A 20,837-nucleotide genomic window follows, 5' to 3' on the forward strand; every position below is an offset into this window, starting at 1 on the left:
TTATGTTTTATTTTTACATTCAATTTTTATAATTACATTTCTTTTATTTGTCTTATCACTTTTCACTTTCATTTGTTTATTTTTTGCTACCACAGGTGAGAATGTGATGTCCACCTTTCCAACCGAAGCATCCATCAATCTCGTTGCTGCGACGGATAATCAATTAGAGGTAAATTCTTCTGATCTGAGGTCAGCCGTTGCACTTTCTGAGTCAGTTTCGATGGGTCTAGACTGGAGTATGCCGAACCAGAGGAGAGTAGAAAGATAACAGCTGAAATACAACTTCATCACATATTTCTCTAAATTCCAGGGTTATCTAAGAGATTTCACTGGTCAGTCGACTAATGTACATAAATAAGAACACATCTGTAATGAGGTTAGGCACTAACCTGTCTTGCTTCTCTCTCAGCGAAAGTAAAAAAAAAAGTGCTTGTGGTGATTTCGCCAGTATCTCATTACGAAATATGTTTGTATTTGGTAGTCTGATTAATAGAGTTCACTGAAAAGACCACAAATACATAATGGGATTTCTCACTCATCATCCTTAATCAAAACCTCCCCAGCCTGGCTAGATAAACTGCGATGAAGTTGGAGTTTAAGATTCAGATTATATAAAAATGTTTAAACAAATCATGACCAGTAAAGGTTAAGTATGTTATTTATTTATGCGCTACTTCTATCAGCTAATTCCAATAAAAATCATTCTTTTCAAACAGGTTTCCCGAACCAGTGTTATTTTAGTATCATTGACATACTATTACAGATTTTGTTAATATTTTGAATTCGATTTTATTTTATGTTTTCTGTTTTCATTTAAAGGGTTAGTTCACCCAAAAATGAAAATTCTGTCATCAATTATTCTCCCTCATGTCGTTCCAAACCCGTAAGACATTCGTTCATCTTCGGAACACATGAAGATCTTTGTGATGAAATCTGAGAGATTTCAGTCCTTCCATTGACGGCTACGCAAGACTTCGTTGCTGGAGACTTCATCGCTTTATATGATGAACAGATTAAATGTTGGCTTTTATTCACTTATAAACATTGATCAGTGAACATAAACAGAAGCTCAACTGAACCTGCTTGATGCACAATAACAAACCTTATTGGTTCTTGCAGAAGCTATGGGAAAGTATTTAATTTATTGAAATAATTACACACCTTTAAGGTCTGCCGAGTAAATGTGAGCACATGGAGAACAGCAGTCACTGTTTACAGTACACTTAGACTGTTGACTTAATTTGGAAGATAGTAAATTAAATGGGCATTCAAGACACTGACATATCTTCTAAAGGCTCTCAGCGGTGTTTGACACCTCCTTTTACATGCCCTCAATCTGTCTGCTCGGACTTCTTCCCCACTCAGTAATTAAATAAAGGAGTGAACGTACACAGAAAATCACATGCACACAACACGGCCTCCCAGACAACACCTCACACACCCTTGGATGATTAGGTGTTACGAAGCCGACACAGACGTCGCTCTGGGATCGGCCATGTGCACACAGACGCACACATCCTTGGCAGACTTACAAGAGCCCAGCATGAAATGAGGTGGAGGCCGAAGCTGTAAACACAAACAAATCCAGCTCTTTTGGAACTGTTGTTTCCCCCCAGACTCTGAGGAAATGGAAAGAAATCAGAGATTGAACACTAACGCAAATGACAACACTGACTGTTATTGAGTAGGGAGATCAAGTAGAAGAGAAGGAGAAAAACGGGGCAGAAAGGAGATCCAAGATTTTCCGTAATGGCCACATGTAGGATATGGAGGAAAAATAAGACTTTAAACAACTAGTCTGGAGGTTCTTTATTTAGACTTCATTGGAAAGTTCCAGAAAAAATGGCATTTAATTAACATTGACATTCACAAATCCCATTAGAAAAAGATTTAATAAAATAATTTCAATGGCAAGAGCCAGCTATTCCGGTGCTTGTTGTTGAAATTATTATATTAAATTATGGGAAACCAAACCACAAGAACACCGTTATATTCTGAATCTCAAGTCCAAGCCACACAGAGCCGTTACATGTGATTGTGGGTGATTTTATGGAGTTCTTTTGACACATCCACCTTGTATTTGTGTGTTACAGAGAATCACAGAGATGCCCCAACCTGCCTCCACAAACCTGACAGAGGAAGTTCAGAGACTTCAGGAACCCATGCAGTTACAAGCGCTGGACCTCCTTCAGTCTCTGTCGTTTAACCTTCCAAACAAGACTATACCTCAAGAAACAGCCAACAACCTTACACAGGTAAAGACAGGAATAAAGAGAACGTTTTAGGATTTATAAAAACACAAAGAAAAGTTGAGGTAAAATAAATCAGACATTTTTCAAGACTATTTTTAGGACACTAATCAAATTAATAGATTTGTGACATTAATTGTGTGATTATTTGTACAGAAGGTCAGATGTTCTTGTTCATTGAACCTTCTTCAAATCTAATTTACTCCAATCTAGTTACTTTTGTGAATTGTGATTCACATTTCACTCAAATGATCATGCTGATGATACTATAATTCGTCATGAAAAATATTGTATTAACTTTTTTTTTAAATACACTACATTTCAGAAGTTTGGGGTCAGAAAGATTTTTTTAAAGAAATTAATATTTTGTTCAGCAATGACAAATTAAATAGATCAAAAATGGCAGTTAAGGCATTTATAATATTCAAATAAAATCATTTTCTTTAAAAATTTCTATTCATCAATGAATCCTGAACAAAAATATTAAGCAGCACAACTGTTTTCAACATTAATAAAAATGAGAATTTTTTCTTGAGCAGCAAAACAGCATATTAGAATGATTTCTGAATGATCATGTGACACTGAAGACTGGAGTAATGATGCTGTAAATGGGCATTGCCATCACATGAATAAATTACATTTAAAATATATTATATTAAATATATTTCATAAAATGTATTAAAATAGAAACAGTTATTTTAAATTGTAATATTATTTCACAATGTTACTTATTTTTACTGTATGTTTGATCAAATTAATGCATCGTTGGTGAGTATAAGAGACCTCTTTCAAAAGCTTTTAAAAATCCTCCCGACCCCAAACTTTTGAACGGTTGTGTACATTGGCATAATTTGCGGGTGGGACGGGTCCTCACCGCTTTTCGCCAGGGCCGATATTGATCCCACCACTTTTTAAAACATCTCGCGGCACTAATACAGAGAAAGCAGTTGACTAGCAGATAATGAATTTCTTTAGTTTGTGTTAAATAAGAGGCAGTCTGGCGCTGGAATGTGTGTGTTTTTTTTTTTTTTTTTTATGCTGAGCAGCTTTTTTATTGTTGCTGCTGTTATCAGTGGTGGAAGGCAACTGTGTTCTCTGGACACTATTTGTTCCGGTGAAATCACAAAACATAAAGCAAAACAATTTGAGAAAAATACACAAAACAGAATCATCTTCAGTGTTGCTTTTACACACACATTTGAAACTCTCCTTTATTCTGCTCTGTGTTGTAGTCTCTACTGAAGAGTGTGGATGAGGTCATAACCGCCAGCGACTGGAGAGAAAACGATGAGGTACGTTTATTGGATGAATTAATGATTGGATAGATAGAGAGATTCGATCAGTCCATTCATGACTTGATCCAAACGAATCGGCACACTTTTTCCACATTTCAGCACATCTTTTGTGATGTGAAATTATTCAATTCAAACATGGTCAAAATGTGTTAAATGGAGCTGAAGGTACTATACACTTGGTATCTGAAAGAGTCATCAAATTTGATCATTTTTATAAAACAAAAATGATTACATTTTGTAGAATTCTGCAGGTTCTTATTTGTTAACCACAGTGAGCTGTAATATACTTTGCACTTGTCTTTTATCGGGGTGAGCAGTGTAGTCCATTGGTCAATGGTCTGGTGGAGACTGTGGATAAGGTGATGGTGCAGATGGCCTCCAAGCTTCGGTCCAGCCCAGACTCAGAGGCTCCTCTGGCCATAGGGGGCAAGAGTTCTGTGGCAGGTCAGTACACGCTCCAAAATACTAGAATATCTTTTCTTAGAAATTCACTCTCCCTCCCTTCCTCTACATACATGGCTGGCTTGAAGTATGTGGAGCATGTCCAAGTATGCTCATAGGGGGATGCCTACCTAATACACAGCAGCACTCCCAGCCTGAGTGAAGGAATTTGATGCATGAAACATGACTTTAAAAAATTGCTTTTTATTGTGTTTCTTCGATTATATTTTCCTTTTTTTAGGAGTGTTGAAATGTTACATTTACCAGAATTGTTCAGTTTGGGCCTTTCTGTACTAAGTTAATTGACTGAAATGTCATGATATATATTTAACATAGATGATAAACAGTTGGAAGAAGTTACATTTTTCAAGATATTTCAACGTTTTAGTGCAACGTGCAGGTCTTTAATGTCTTCTGAAAATACTTAACATGAAATGAATTAGACGTGGGCCGAAACATCTCCTGATCTGCTTTGTGCAGATTCAGAATGATTCAAGTCTCATTGAAGTCTCATTTCTGAATCATTCCCTTTGAGACTCCAGGCTTCACAGTCAACTTTCTCTTCTGTCTCTGATCCTCCCTTTGCTCTGATAAGACTGTGTGTGAGGACCAGAGGTCATATGAGAAAACCTTTCCGGTTGCCTGAGCTATTATTGAACTTCACTGTTTCATTCAGTGAATAAACCATAAAAAAATACAAGATCACAGATGAAACAGAATCACCCAAGAACAAGAGATGTTGTTGAGAAAAGACTTCCCATAACTTCATTCGGGCAGCGCCCTGCAATATTCTCGATTCAGACTTTTAATACTCTATACAGTACTTTACCAATACTAGTGAAATATCACAATTCTGTGCCAATTTTTACATCACCACAAAAATGAATGTGCTATTTAACCTTTATTTTAAATTACACTATGGTTCAGAACTATTTAAAATAAGTGTTTTATTTTGGTAAAAATATAGTAATATATTTAAAAATGTTAATTTATCCCTATGATGGCAAAGCTGAATTTTCAGCATCATTACTCCAGTCTTCAGTGTCACATGATCCTTCAGAAATCATTCTAATATGCTGACTTGAATGATTTCTCATTATTATCAATGTTAAAAACAGTTGTGCTGCTTAATATTCTTGTGGAAACTGTGATATAAATTTGTTTGTATACATACATCTTTTGTAATATTGTAAATGTCTTTACTGCCACTTTTTATTAATTTAATCATTTTTGATTAATACAAGTTTTTTTTATAAATAATAACAAATTAAATGTAATAGTATTTTTTTCAATTAAGTAAAAATTGCTTCAGGTTAATCAGATAATTATTCAAGACGTGAACAGTCTGTAATCAAAATCAGTAACAAATTGCAAACAGAACTAATACACAATTGAAGTAAACAGTGTTGACAGTGTTTACATTAATACCTCACAAAGAATTGCACCAAAAAGCGCAGCCGCTTGTTACAGAGCATGCTCACAAAATGCATGTTAAACCAGCTGCCTTTCAGATGGTGCACATTAAGGTACAGAATACAGTCAGTACTCAGCTTCACAGACTTGGTACCAAATTGTGCTTCTTTTGACCTTCTAATGCAGTAACAAAGCAACAGTATACTCACTATGAACAGTGACCCAACCCTTTTTTTCAAATGTATCTAGATTACTCTCTGATGAAGATCCCTCAGAACTACAATCTGCCTAGCTACCGGTTCCCCACACAAGGGAAGAGTTACATCTCAGTACCAGGAGAGGCCCTTACAATGCAGTGTGAGTATGCACATCTCACAAACACACGCACAAAGCCTAAGATCTGCTGGTGATCCTTGTCCTGATCATGCAGCTTTATCCTGTGCCGCTCCAGAGAACAGTGCTTGTCTATTCAATGATCCGCCACGGACTAATGGGATAAATCGTGCTTAAAGTAACAAACTTTAATGCTTTTCCACTTTCTAAACCACAGTTTTAACCATAATGTGCATAATGGAACAAACAAAACCTGGACGGGAGCATAGACATACAGTATGAAATGGAATGGATTGCTAAACAAACTGCCAATCATTTTTTCTTTTTGAATAGAAGGTTATTCTGAATCATTCCTACCCAATTTAGCCCCTGATTATGAGTAAATGTACGCATACACATCTCATTGCTTTTATACGCCTCTGGCTGCAGTGAAAGAACAGATTGTTATTTCATACAAGGAAGATTAAGGACATTTATTTGTTGTCTGTCCACTTCAGCCATAAACAACAAATAAACAACGCAATCAACTCTGATGACTTCCTGCTGCTCTCTAATGAAACCTGCCAATCACACAAGCCCCTCCAGGAGAAAGCGTTATATAATTTGGAGTAGTTTAGAGCAGAATTGCAGTGTGATGTATAAATGCGAGCAATAGTTGAAGAGTGAGTGTTGCAATGTTTTCCATGTGGCGGCTGTAATTATGAGGGCATTAAACGTTTTGTTTGTTTGACACCGTTTTTGGGGTCAGCTCTCCTCAGCTCCTCTGGCACAGTGCTGAACCTGAGCCCCGCTCTGTTCATTATAAACAGTTTTAATAAACTATTAAAGCTCTATTATCAGAAATGGCACATAAACGCTAGCACTGGCATTAGCGTGCCATTGAACTGCTTCTCCAGTGAAGCCGGACATATGGTACACTTCATTAACAGAACCAAGCAGAACTTTTATACGCCAATTAAAGACAGCAAGAGAAGGAGCGCATTGAATCGCTGTGTATTCCCGCTGGGCCAAGTTTCTTTTAGTCTTAATAAAAACATTTGTAGAGAGATTTTGCCCCTTGGTTTGTGAGGTTATTGGCCCAAAGCTCATCTGAAGCCCAACTCAGAGGAGTTAGTTGGGACACAGTGATATTGCTTATTTGGTCCATTAACACCTGTAAAAGCACTAATAAGTTGTAAAAGCATGTTTCACAGTAAAATCAACTGCGAAACATTTGTAATTAACATGCAATAATACAGAATGAAATATAAATATACAACATACATATTAAATAATGTGTATTTAAATAATATTTAAATATTAAAAAATATTAAATATTTATGTTGTGCAGAGTAGCTGCTTGCCCAATTTTTTATGTTGGCCACCCAGTATAAGCTGAGAGTTGCTGAATCATTTGATCAATTTTATCATTTAATCAATAAAACATGCTTCTGTGGGTTAGTTTGCTTCAAACTGGTTGTTGTTAATTATTGGCCTAGACTCATTTAAATGCCTCTGATTGGTTGCTGTGCTCAAACCCTGCAAAAAATCATGTTGTTAGAATGTGGAGAATACTTTAATGTAATACTGTAAATGATACTTTCCATGATTAATCACAGCAACACTCATCTTAATGTAAATGATTTATTCAGTTAATTGTGCAGCCCTAATTCAGACCCTGGTGAAATGATACTGCCCCATCCAATGGTCTACAACAGTTATCAACATTATTTTACAAGGATATTTACACAAATTCTGCTGTCAAATTGTGATACTAGTTTTCAAACTCGAAGGAAAATGGCCCTGTGTATTTATTTTTTAATAGCCGAAAGATTTTTTGAAGTATAGTGTAACATATTTCCCCCTCACACACGTGGTGGACCCTCAATCACACTCTTCCCGTGTGTGTGTGAACACACATCTTTCCCATTAGAGCTGCACTGAGAGGAGCACATGCAGTGTCTGTGATAATGAGTCTATCCTCTCTATGCATTTCAACGGCAGCCCAACACATTCTTCAAAACACACATACATATGTGTGATCGAATGGTAATAGTTGTGTCTGTTTCCTCCTGCAGCTCAGACCACGATCGTGGGGCTTTTCTACCACAAAATGCACAACTACTACAAAAAAATCAGCCCTCTACAAACAAGGTGAAGTGTGTGTGCGTGTTTCCTGTTGTACATTGTGTTCTTGTGAGCATGGCTTTATCACTGTGGTTCTCTCTCATCTGGGCCTCTGTCTGATACTCCCAGTCATTAAATCGACTGATAACACTCTCTTCTCATCTTAACACAGCCGTGATCAGTACTTAACTTCATTTATTTATTTTAGTAAATCTTTTTATGTAACTCCACTGGGCAAAAGAGAGATTATGTGGGGTATATTCTCATTACCATCTAAATATATATTAGAATATTTGCTATGGATTATACAACATTCCAGACAGACTGTCAGTCTGTGCATTAGTGGTGGGTTACATTGTTAAGGTGCGGTCACATTTACCAATGCTCTGCCAAATTTTGTGGGCAAAATCCAGTCAATTCAATAAAAATCCAATATTCAGAGTTTTGCGGAAAGACGCATAAGTTCCCCATGCATATTTTGCTCATGTTCAAGTTGGTCATGCAAATTTGCTGTGCAGACCAACAGAAAGATGCTTGGTTTGAAAGTGACTTCTATGTGTGAGTAGTGTTTCATCATACATCATTACACTACTGACAATAGAGTACTGCAGCCATGACATAAAAACCTGGAAGACTAATTCATCAGTTGTTCCCTCAAGGTTTTCCTATGGGCTTTTATAATGGGGTTTTTCAGTTTATGAGTAAAATATGGTCTGTGGTAAACATAACAAGACGATACTTGGACATTTTGCTCTACAACGTAACCCCCCCTAATAAAAATTGTATTATTATCTAGTTTCTTATTAGAACTATACTTTTTTTTTTTAAATAAGCATGACAGCTTCAAAATTCGACATGGTCGTGTGTAATTTGCTTTGTATAGCAAAACGTCCAAGTATCATCAAGTTATAGTTATATTTACCACAGACCATATTTTACTCATAAATTGAAAAACAAAAAACAATTATAAAGATGAAAAAAATGGACAATGGATTTATTTATTTAATTTTTTGCCTGTGAAATTTCACTGGAATGTGACTGCAACTTTACACCTGTAGGTGGCGACAAGTGTAATTTTTCATTCATCCCATTAATTCCAAAACACTGATTCCTTCATCAAGAAAGCAAGTGAGTGAGTCGTTGAATCATTCATTCAACTAATTAATTTAAAAACTCTGAGGCTGCTTCCAAAATCGCACGCTCTCTGAGTAGGTACTTCTTTTGAATAAGTACTTACATTGCAACCGTTAAAAAAAGTAAATTCTATATAGTACGAATGTAATCCAGACGTACCACATTTGCATGTGCATATTCATTAAAGCTACACTGTGTGATATTTTCCCCCATCTAGCGGTGAAATTGTATATGACTACCCAGTGAATATTAGTTTCTGTTCCTTTCAATTCCGAGGGCGTTTTAACTTCTACGGTGGCCGTATTATTCCAAGATTAACATGGCTTCCAGTTCGACTTTGTCCATGAGTGTTCCTTCAAGTGATGAGGTTACTTTAGAAAACTATTACAAAGTGTATTTAGTTATTTAGTCAGTTAACATGTAGGTTATGACCTCTATGTAAAATGAATAATAGTTTTATGTTTTCGTTATTTTGTTATTTTGTAAAAGTAAAAAAAAACTTTTTTTTAAAAGTAAAAAAAACTTTGAATTTACACAAATAGGCTGAATTACCTGTCGAGAAGAAAGCAGGCAACTTTGGCGTCCGTTTTAAAAGCTTTGCTCCTCAAGAGCTTTCCATCTGGGAAAAGTTACTCCAATATTGACTTTGAAAATAGGCGTGATCCTCCATCTTCAGCAATCTTTCAAATCTGCCGGCAGTCGTGAGTAATCTCCCCCTCGCATTCTTCACGGTGTCACTGAGTGTAAAACGCGAAAGGCGAAACTCGAATTTCCTGGTATGTGCCTCTTTGGCGAATGTATTTTCAAGATGGAGGCGCTGCCGTCATTCGAGCGACTCGCTCGTATGTATTATAAATGACAGATTTTACGCTTACGAGAATACTTTATTAGTTGGTGGAAGTAATTACACATGAATGAGCACATATACTTTTGATAGAACAAAGTGTTTTTTGCTAAGAATCAACTTAAAAAGTTACAGAGTGTAGCTTTAATTAAGAAACTAAACAAACGGCAATACAGTTGCCCGGAGACACATAAGGATTGTTTCTTCTGTGGATTTGTTTGGAACAATTTTTATTGCTAGGCTAGGGCAAAAACAGATAATTTAACTGACAATATTGTGTCTAAAATGTCCCAAGAGCATCGTGAGATAAGTTGATCATAGAGACCATTGTGGCAATGGCTCTACAATCTACTTAGGTTTATGATGCTTTTGGGAAACGCAGCCCTGAGCAGTGGATCTGTATAGTTCCCACCATGCTTTGCAAGGGAGTGCATTAGTAGAGTAAATTTAGGGATTAAGTGTTATTTTATGTGTTTTTCAGTAAAGGGAAAGATTTTGGTAGTTTATGTTTAATGTTCAGTTATGTTGGACATTTAGAGGAGTTTCTGTTATTGAATGTTGTGGTTACCATTGTGCTGAAGAGTAGCGCTGTCAATTGTGATTTTCACTTTGATGCAACTTAATGTATTCAATAACCCCAAATCACAATTTTCACAAAATTCACAGATCAGTAAGAAGCAGGTGCAAATGTGTACTGTAGAATGTGTCCATTCTGAGTTTTATTGGAAATTGTATGTTCAGTGTCACTCAATTAAGTTAAAACAGCATGCCCTTGTTTTATGTTAAATAAACCTGATTAAAGTAGGTTACAACAACACAATTATAATTTATGGGTAGAATCAGGTAGAAATATCTCCTTTAAGCAAACACTGCACATGTTCACTTTGTACAATGTGGCATTAGCATAATTTTCATTGCTCATTCTGGAATATTAACAGTAATTCAAGTATGGCCAATAACTGACTGTCCATCTCTGCAGGATAAATGAGGCGGTGGATTTTAAAGATTATAAGATCCAGATGGCCAGTCATCTTATTTCTCTGAAGGTGGAGCCATCTCCTGTCCTGTCACTCAACCTGTCCACTGAGCCGCTCATCCGGATCGTCCTCACGCATCAGCTGGTAGGAGAACGTCAATTCAACGCTTCATTTTGATCGTTTTTATGTTCATTCAGGAGTGTGGGTGCTTGTGAGCATTTGTTTTTTTTTATCAAGTTTATTTTGCTTGACTAATGTGACAAGAAAAAATTATGTACAACGACAACTTTAAGATCAAGCAGAAAGTTCTACCAACCGTTTAATTTATTCTCATTCTAAACTAATGTGCTCACGTTCATCAACCAACATCTGGCTTTCTGCACATCAGGTTAGATTGAATGCAATTAACATAAATTAATATTTATGACCCAGTCTGGCCTGGGAGATTCAGCACTGAGCCGCTGGTAGAAAGTAAAGTTCCTGATGAGAGAAGGATGGTTGTGACAGCCTATTCTTAACATTTGTGGTCTGTTTGATACATAGATTTCTACTGAGACTTTTGTCTAACCAGAATCATTCCTTTATGTTTCTTAAACGGTACAAAAATTATACTTGATATGTTGGAGGAAAACTTTCAAAGACCTTTTTTTTTTTGGTGAGCTGTGTTTGTGGTTTTGTCTTTTGGTGAGCTGTGTTACACAAGAACCCCAGAGTTCAGACTTGTCAGGACTAACCATGGAAATCCATTTCGGTTTGCATCATCCTCTGCACTCTTTTTTTCAGTTCTGAAACAGCGAGAGTATTTTGCCAAAAGAAAAGTGGTTCCGAACGCTGGAACCATAAGCCTTGAGGTCTTTTGAGAAGGGAAAGATGATTTGGTTTAACAAGGAGCTTATTTGGCCTGTGTGCGCAGATGGTACGACTCAGTCGAGGATGCATCTGTCAGCCAAATTTCCATGGGAAACCCATCAAAAATGAATACAGATGGCATGTAGACAAGTTAACCAATACAACATGTTTTGGGAGGATATTTGCTGTTAAAAAAACAACAAAAAAACAGTGAGGAGTTCACCGTAGCATTGGATTTCACACACCACGTTACACACAATATCCATCAACTAACCCACATTTTACAGCTCACTGTGCTCTTTACCATTACATAAGATCTGCTAAACCTTTTCAATAAATAAATAAGCTCATATACAGTGTAATCACATCAAAGAAAAACATTTAAACCTATTTTACTGAGCGGTCGTTTCTTTTTTCATTGTTCTTTTTAAAGCTTTTTCAATGCTTTCCAAATCAAAACCATGCTGGCATGCATGTAACTATAGAGACAAACGTTTGTTTTGCTGGCTTTTTATGGTTTTGTGAGAGATGATTATTTCAGTGATGTTTGTTGATGGAAATGTGTGCGTCTTTGTACAAAGACCATTATGCTAATTGCTAAATGAAAGGAACCTAAAAGAGTAAAGCCAGAAACACTACTCAAACACAGATGCAAATGCTTTTGCAGGGTCCAATCAAAATATATCCACAGCTTTCTTAAAACTGAGCAATAATGGTTCAGAAATTACAATGACTGGTATGAATTGAAAATATGTAATTTTGAACATCCCAACTATACACATTAGGAAAATTGACACCAGACATTTTAATTTCCTTAGGTCATAGTTTAAATGACTGTCTAATTAATCTTGGGACACTGGCTTCCGGTGTGTAGGACTGTCCATAACAGAGGCAGTGTTTCATGAGTAATGTGTGAGCTGATTCACTAGATCAATATTCTGTCAGTGTCAGTGATGGATTACTGTGATAAGACTGTTTTTAAGATAATGGTTGGTTTTGTGTTTTTGGCCACTGGCTTTTTAGGTAGAATGATTTAACAAATGTTGAATATTTGTGAAGAAATGATTTGCTGTCCGTGTTTTTTTGGATGATGTCAGTGGTTCTCATGGGAAATTTCCCCTGTGATCAGAGCAAGACTTGTGCAAGACTATTTGGTCTTAAGGAAATCCTTTATAATTAGGCTAATTTAAGATCATGTTCACGTTCAGGAGCATTTCTTTGCAAAATATATACTACCTTAAGAAGTCTCTTATACCTCACCAAGGCTGCATTTGTTTGAGCAAAATACAGGTAATTTATAATTACAATTTAAAATAACTGATTTCTATTTTAATAGATTTTAAAAAGCTGAATTTCCAGCATCATTACTCCAGTCTTCAGTGTCACATGATCCTTCAGAAATCATTCTAATATGCTGATCTGTTGCTCAAGAACATTTCTTATTATTATCAATGTTGTCAATAGTTGTGGTGCTTAACATTTTTTTGGGAAACCGTGATACATATTTTCTTAGTAAATATTATTTGATGAATAGAAAGAACAAAAGAACAGCATTTATTTTCCTTTTTTTGTAACTGTGTATGTCTCTACTGTCACTTTTGATCACTTTAATGCATCCTTGTTGTATAAAATATTTTGATCGATAGTATGAACACTAAATACAGCCATTAATGCTGTCAATAATTCAATAATTGTCTTTATTATTTAAGGTGGTGGATTTGCTATGAAACAGGTGCTTTGATGGTTGTAGCAAAGGGTCAAATTACTCTTCTAATTGTTTAAAGGGCTGGTATAATGCTCTTTTCACAAGATTTAAAATAAGTCTTTGATGTCTCCAGAGTGTGTATATGAAGTTTTAGCTCAACATACCCCACAGATATTTTTATATAGCATGTTATAATTGTCACTTTTTAAGGGTGAGCAAAAATGCACCGTTTTTGTGTCTGTCCCTTTAAATGCAAATGAGCAGCTGCTCCCAGCATGGGGGGCGGAGCTACAACAGCTTGTGTCCTGAAAATTTCTAAATCTTTTTTGTTTATGTTTAAATTTATGTAGCTGATGTGGAATTAACTATCTTCTAATCATTGATTAGCATATTCTGTCTATATCTATAAATCGCGTTCCCGGGGGCGGGGTTTATGTAAATTTTAGGGTTAGTGATGTCACTGACCCGGGAGGAATGTTGTGTAGTCCCTACCAGTCGTTTGTTGTAGTCCTTAAGGTGAGACACGGCAGGCAAAAACATCGTTTTTTTTTTACTGGTCAATTTTGATATTTTTGGATATTTGTCTTCAATAACATGTCTTCTTTCAGACTTGTGGTGAATAAAAGTCCGAAATACACATTTAGGTCTTTATTTTACTACACTTTGTCTGATCGCGTCTGTAGATTTCTCATAAATTCAACAAAAGTTGGCGTTCTTAATCCTCCCGCTGCTCCGCGATCTCTGTCTTCTTCCTGTCATCACACGGTGCGCACCGCTGGATAGCTCTCTCTCTCCTGTACAATGCTGTCGGATCCAAATATGGTCATTTCCTTTTTATCAGCAACCAATCGTGAAAGTAAAAGGGCTGAATGCACAATCTCATTGGCTGATAATAAATCTTTAAAGCCCGTTTTCTCAAAATGACCTTTCTCTCATACTCCAAGTCCGAAATCTCCACTTCAGTAGCACCTATATACACCAAACTTTCCAGTCTTGTACCTAGTTATATTATGAAGACATTTACAGAGGGATTTGTAAATATATTATTCCTAGCCTGATTTATATAACATTTTATTCCAAAAAACATGGCGAAAATCATTTTTTTAAGGCTATTGACAGTATATTCTGATTTACAGGATAACAAAAGTAGATATCCATAAATCCCTCTGTAATTTTTTTCCCATCTAATATGTGAACACAATGAAAAAATAATTTTTAACCTGGCTTTATCCAATACTCAGATTTCGTTTTTTAAAATATATGCAAAATAGCGCATATTTAATTACATATTAGATATGCCTAATTTGCATATTTAAACTTTAAATTATAGAAAACCTGTAATCAATTTTTTTCTCATCTTAATGTAGGTAATCAACTGGGAAAGTTTCATGGTGATATCTGCTAGTTAAATTTTTTACCCTATTCACCTGTAGTGTCTCGCCTTAAAAAGCAATTTCTTTAAAATAAAATATCTCCCTTTGCTTTGAACTTTGAGCATTGTGACTTGGCAGATGTTGTTTATGCTCAAACATCAACATTACTAAAGTTAAAAAAGTGAAATCATAATCAACCACCCCTTTAACAACCAACTTGTCAATTAGTTGTTGTTGTTGTTTTTGTTCGTTTGTTGTTTTTAGCTTTAACATTTTGTTGCTGCTGTGATTTAAAGATGCTAGTTTCCACAAAAGAGTTTCACAGTGTATTTCCACCCACTAAAGCACTGCATTGTTGGCTGACTAGTCAAAAATCCTGTCCCAACTCCCATCCCTAAACTACACAGACAGCAACCTAAGCGACAATTGAGCAATTATAAGCAGCAATCATCTCATTACCTCATCTTTTATTTCTCCTTTTCTTCCCTCTCTTCTCTTCACCTGTCCCATCTCTCACTGCTGAATCACATGGCACGAGGTGAACAAATGGAAAGAGTGATTTCATGAGGAATGCTGGCGATGCTCAGTGTCGAAATCACAAGGATTAAAAAAAGATTTCTGACAAGCTTTCGCTGCCTTTACAATCTAATAAAGTTTCAGCGGAGCGGACACAAAACAGAGACGCCACGCATACTGAGCATGAGCGCACGTCTGTTGCGCTGTGTGCAAGCTTGTACTTGCACTTGTATGTTTACGTTAATCAAAGACATTACTAGAGGCTGTTTATTCATCTTAATACAGTGCACCTCCGAATCCGATGTGAATATGAAGCAGCCTGGACTGGATTACTCTAATCATCCCATTGTGCTGTGTGTTTTTGTTTGCGTTCATGTGAATGTGGTTGTGTGTCCAGTAAAGATGTTTCTGGTGAATTACTGAACCACAAGCAGTTTTGGTCAAGGAGGTATTTCCGCTGTGGTTCAGATTTAATTACATATTCACACAGCCCTAATGGCATTACAACTTATAAAAAATCTCACCAAGTCTGACATGCATTTTGATTTATGACTGGGGACTTTTGTTGTCTACTTAGTACAGTTGGGGTTTTTAAAGTTACAATAATGAGTATGTGCTCACTGCCAGATGCTTTTATAACTTACACACACCCAGTTCCTGTCTGAACTCACTCACTTTCAACGCCGGCTGACTCACTCCCTCGCTCACCCATACACTCAGTAGGTCACTCGCTCACACACTAATTTATTCATTACTAACTAATCACTCTTCTCAACCTGTCATTAGCCACTGTCGGGGCAGTGTGATCCATGGCTATCAACAGGCTGGACGGGGCCTATAGCCTTGGACCTCGAACCACAAGGTCAAAATCAAGCGGTGTTTCCACTGTCGGGCTAGTAGCCCCGCAGCGTTACCCTAAAACTCGCCTTTGCCATACCTCCCTGGAACAAATAATGTCACACCACCAATTCACTAGAAAGGGGAAACTTTCTAATCAGACTGGGACACGCATGACACATACTTAATCATTCGCATCTTCTCCCGTTTCTTTGCCCTCACAGGACTGCATAATTCTATTAGTGCTTCTTGTCCAGAAGTGTGCACATTTATAAATTCTCACATTTGTCACATTTCTGTAGAAGGAATGATAACTTCCATTAGTTTTTCACAAAATTGTAAGATCTGATGAGGTTTGAGCAATCTCTCCTGTCTCACTCTGTTGTTATCCTTTTAGCCAGAGCAACAGAGGAGCTCTCTAAAAGAAAACCGGAGTTATGATGTCATTTTTGACAAACGTATCAACAGAGGCTCAGGGAAGAGATATTACATTAACTCCTATGTAGACATATTAACTCTTTCCCCACCAGGTTTTTTTTTGTTTTTTGTTTTTTTGCCAGTCAGCGGCAATTTTTTTTATTATCATTTTCACCTAAATTTCACGACCCCCAGAATACTTTGTTGTATGAATATCTGAACCTAAAATATATCAAAAGAAAGAACAGAGCCTCTGCTTTTAAAACAAACAAATACAAAAATCTCAATTTTATTCTAGCTTAATTCATATTTTTTATCAACACTTGAATAAGGGAAAGTTTCATGAAAAATTTACATTTTGACCAAATAGCTGAGAAAATGCTTGTTTTTGGATCTGGAGATTTTGTACTATTTCAGAAGATGTGTGATTGCTCCCCCTACCATATAACAGTGAAAACATGGATTGCTGGAAAAACTTGTGACAGAGAAGCGCTGTGTTATAAATGATGGAAAATCTTGTCAATGGCTGGGAAAGAGTTAACATGAAATATGAAACCAAATAAACACAATTATGATGTATTCGGCGGTCCAAAAGCCCCTGGCCATTGGCCCTGAAGAAGCCCTGAACAGGCACAATCAAGCCCCTGAAGTGACAATGGAAACGTGACTGGCCCTGGCATGGACTAGCACTCTCACTCACTCATTCACTCGCTGACTGATTCATTCAACCACTCATTCACTCTAACTGTTTCATTCAATCACTTATTCACTCGCTGACTGGTTCATTCAGCCACTAATTCACTCTCTGACTGATTCATTCAGCAACTAATTCACTCACTGACTGATTCATTCAGCCACTCATTCACTCACTGACTGATTCATTCAGCAACTAATTCACTCGCTGACTGATTCATTCAGCCACTCATTCACTCACTAACTGATTCATTCAGCCACTCATTCACTCGCTGACTGATTCATTCAATCACTTATTCACTCGCTGACTGGTTCATTCAGCCACTAATTCACTCTCTGACTGATTCATTCAGCCACTCATTCACTCACTGACTGATTCATTCAGCAACTAATTCACTCGCTGACTGATTCATTCAGCCACTCATTCACTCACTAACTGATTCATTCAGCCACTCATTCACTCGCTGACTGATTCATTCAATCACTTATTCACTCGCTGACTGGTTCATTCAGCCACTAATTCACTCTCTGACTGATTCATTCAGCCACTCATTCACTCACTGACTGATTCATTCAGCTACTAATTCACTCACTGACTGATTCATTCAGCCACTCATTCACTCACTGACTGATTCATTCAGCCACTAATTCACTCGCAGACTGATTCATTCAGCCACTCATTCACTCACTGACTGATTCATTCAGCCACTAATTCACTCGCAGACTGATTCATTCAGCCAGTCGTTCACTTGCTGACTGATTAATTCAATCACTCATTCACTCGCTGACTGATTCATCCAACCACTCATTCACTCACTTACGGATGCATTCAACCACTCATTCACTCACTGACTGATTAATTAAATCACTCATTCACTCGCTGACTGATTCATTCAACCACTTATTCACTCGCTGCTTGATTCATTCAACCACTCATTTACTGACTGATTCACTAAGTCACTCATTCACTCGCTGCCTAAATCATTCAACCACTCATTCACTCACTTGACTGATTCACCCAATCACCCATTCACTCACTTGACTGATTTATTCTGCCACTCATTCGTTCACCTACTTATTCAATCATTGGCTCATGCAACCACTCATTCATTCATTCATTCACTCACCTACATTGGCTCAATCACTTATTCTCCCTCTCTTCTTCTCCTTCATTTCTCCAGTCTTTCACTGAATGTGTCTTTCAGTTGGTCTGACGTCCCCTCTGTCTTTATTTCCTCTCCCTCTCTCACGCTTTCTCAGATGAATCGTTATAATCTATAGCAGATGGTCTGGCTAAAGCGATCCTGTTGTAGCTAACGGCTGCGGATTGTGTGGCCTCCTCCTTTTCTCCCTCTCCATATCTTTCTCTTTCTTTCCCTCTGCCACTCTTTTGCTCTGAATGCCTGAAAACAGAACCTTTAAACTGTTAGTTCTGCCTTGCCTTGTTACTCTTACCATTATATTTTTAGACCACTCTCATATTATGATTTACAGTGAACAAATCCTCCAAGCTTGTGTTTTCATCAAAATTATGATAGAAATACCATTAAGCTCTTAAAATGTCCCCACATGATCACCTGAGCACGTTCCACTGCATATTTAGCCTTGACTGGATCCAGGTTTTAGCGTTCCACAGAGACTTCAACCATTTCCTTTTTCCAGAGATCCGGAGGACGTCCATCAACTGGCTGACCCCCTGAGCACCTCACTGGGTTTCTCCCACGTACAGCTCCTATGCAGATGTTTTACCACCTCAGTCTCATCTACGTCAGCCAAGTCTTACCACATGGATGGACCAATATTTATAAAGATACGCGGATCCACATGTTTAACTTTCAAAATGTTCAACTCTCTCTCATGGTGTTTCTCAAAGTGTTTCTCATATTGTGTGTTTTTGCCTTCGTTGTAACTTTTATTTCATTGCAAAATAGAGCGAATAATACTGGCAATACAGTGTTTAGAATGTACTTTACTTTTGTATATTGAACTATTGTATAAAATCAATGTCACATTTGCAATGTCAGCATTTTGTTTGCGTACCCCCTCTGTCACCTCATGTACCCCTGTTTGGGAACCACTGCTCTAAACGTTTATGCACAGTGTCACAGTTCGAGTGTTTCTCATTTCCCATTATCAAAAGTAGCCAAGGATAAAGCAATTACATATATTGTTTCAAATTTAGCTATGTGGCTTGAGCCTTATTTGTGATATTGTGAGAATCAGATTGAAGTTTGTGGTTAGCTCTTGCACTCCAACACTGTGATCCATGGTGCTTATTTGGGTAACACAGTTCAAATATGGCTTGTCACATTTCCCATTCCTGTCTCATTTCCAAGTTTTCGATGGAACATGTCTTTGCGTTGTCATTGACTTTTCAAGTGCATTAGTCTTTGTATTCTCCGTGTACAGAAACAGCTGCTCTAAATTACAGCCCAGCCTGTCCATAAACGTATGTAATTACAGAGCCTGTGAATAGAACGAGAGAGACTGAAAACCTACATTTACTTTTCAACATTTATCTTCTGTGTTAAGCTTGGACTACGCGCACTGTGTTTTTAAATTTAGCCCAGCCAGGCTTTATTTAGACAGCAGTTCTTTAAATATCCCCCAGTGCAGTGCCATTAACAAGCATACCTCAGGAAACCAAAGGCAGCATGTTTCATATGGTGTGTAACTGGGTTTGGTCTCAATAAGAGAGAATGTGTGAGGAGATGTTTAGCAGACGATTCTGAGCATATGCTGTTGCGTATGTGTGTGAGAGAATGAGTTCATCAAAGAGAGAAAGTTTCAGCTAATCAAAAAACGTTACATCCTGAATATTTGTAAACTAGAATACAAATCTATCTTATGGATATCTTCTTGGAATATAATGTAAGATGTTTGAACTGCTTTTATGGTGCTTTTTGACGTTTTTGAGAGAACAGACAATTGCTCCTTTAACACTTGGGGAATTCTGTTGGCTTGTTTTTGTGTTGTGTAAATGAAATATAGGCTTTATTGTATTGCTAGCACTCAGTTTTTCCTTCAGTTAGTCAGTGGGTTAGTCATCAAGGCAGGCATCAGGGGTACTGTCCCAAAAGTATGGAAACAATACTCCCACTCTACCGTACTGACAGCCCTTCAGATGCACACTCTGACCAATTGACTTTTTGAGTAAAAGTTATAAATTGTGAAGATACATAGTATCTAAGGATGTTTTTTGTGGATAAATTGTTATCCACCTTATTTTTCGTGTAGGCGCGGATGCAGCCATTTGTTATTTGAGAGTGTCTGATTTACGGTGTCATTCGCTTCCAATTATTTTAGCTGTACAAAACAGCTTGTTATGCTGCTTGATATTGCAAACTGGTACACCATATTATTTTATTTTATTGTCTTAATTATAAACACGCTGGTTTGTAGAGTAAACAGTTTTACAGTCTATTGCATTTTGATATATGCTTCTCGTTATTTCCCTATAGTGGCTAATAAATCGGAAGTCTCGCACATTCACAAAAACACATTACAACGTGGATACATTAGGACAGATGAGAACCCCATACTTCTCATATTTAAGTCAAAATGTTACTACAGTAGCAGATGTAGGAGTAAAATTAATCCAATCCATAAATTAAGCTCATTTGAGTGCTTGAAAATGTCAGCAAAACTACTGAAA

The 20,837-nt window shown here is 37.0% G+C and overlaps 1 protein-coding gene across 3 annotated transcripts in view; it reads left to right on the plus strand.

The window, feature by feature from the left end:
* Positions 1 to 20,837, plus strand: part of adgrd1 (adhesion G protein-coupled receptor D1) — a 48,676-nt gene that overhangs the window by 9,309 nt on the left and 18,530 nt on the right. For all 3 annotated transcript variants that reach the window (XM_082188074.1, XM_082188076.1, XM_082188075.1), the window contains 7 exons: positions 96 to 169; positions 2,094 to 2,255; positions 3,482 to 3,541; positions 3,862 to 3,988; positions 5,648 to 5,755; positions 7,789 to 7,864; positions 10,795 to 10,936. In XM_082188074.1, coding sequence (XP_082044200.1) covers positions 96 to 169; positions 2,094 to 2,255; positions 3,482 to 3,541; positions 3,862 to 3,988; positions 5,648 to 5,755; positions 7,789 to 7,864; positions 10,795 to 10,936 — 749 coding nt within the window. The remainder of the gene's footprint in view (positions 1 to 95; positions 170 to 2,093; positions 2,256 to 3,481; positions 3,542 to 3,861; positions 3,989 to 5,647; positions 5,756 to 7,788; positions 7,865 to 10,794; positions 10,937 to 20,837) is intronic.

This window comes from Leuciscus leuciscus (genome assembly GCF_965113295.1).
Source record: "Leuciscus leuciscus genome assembly, chromosome: 13".
NCBI lineage: Eukaryota > Metazoa > Chordata > Actinopteri > Cypriniformes > Leuciscidae > Leuciscus > Leuciscus leuciscus.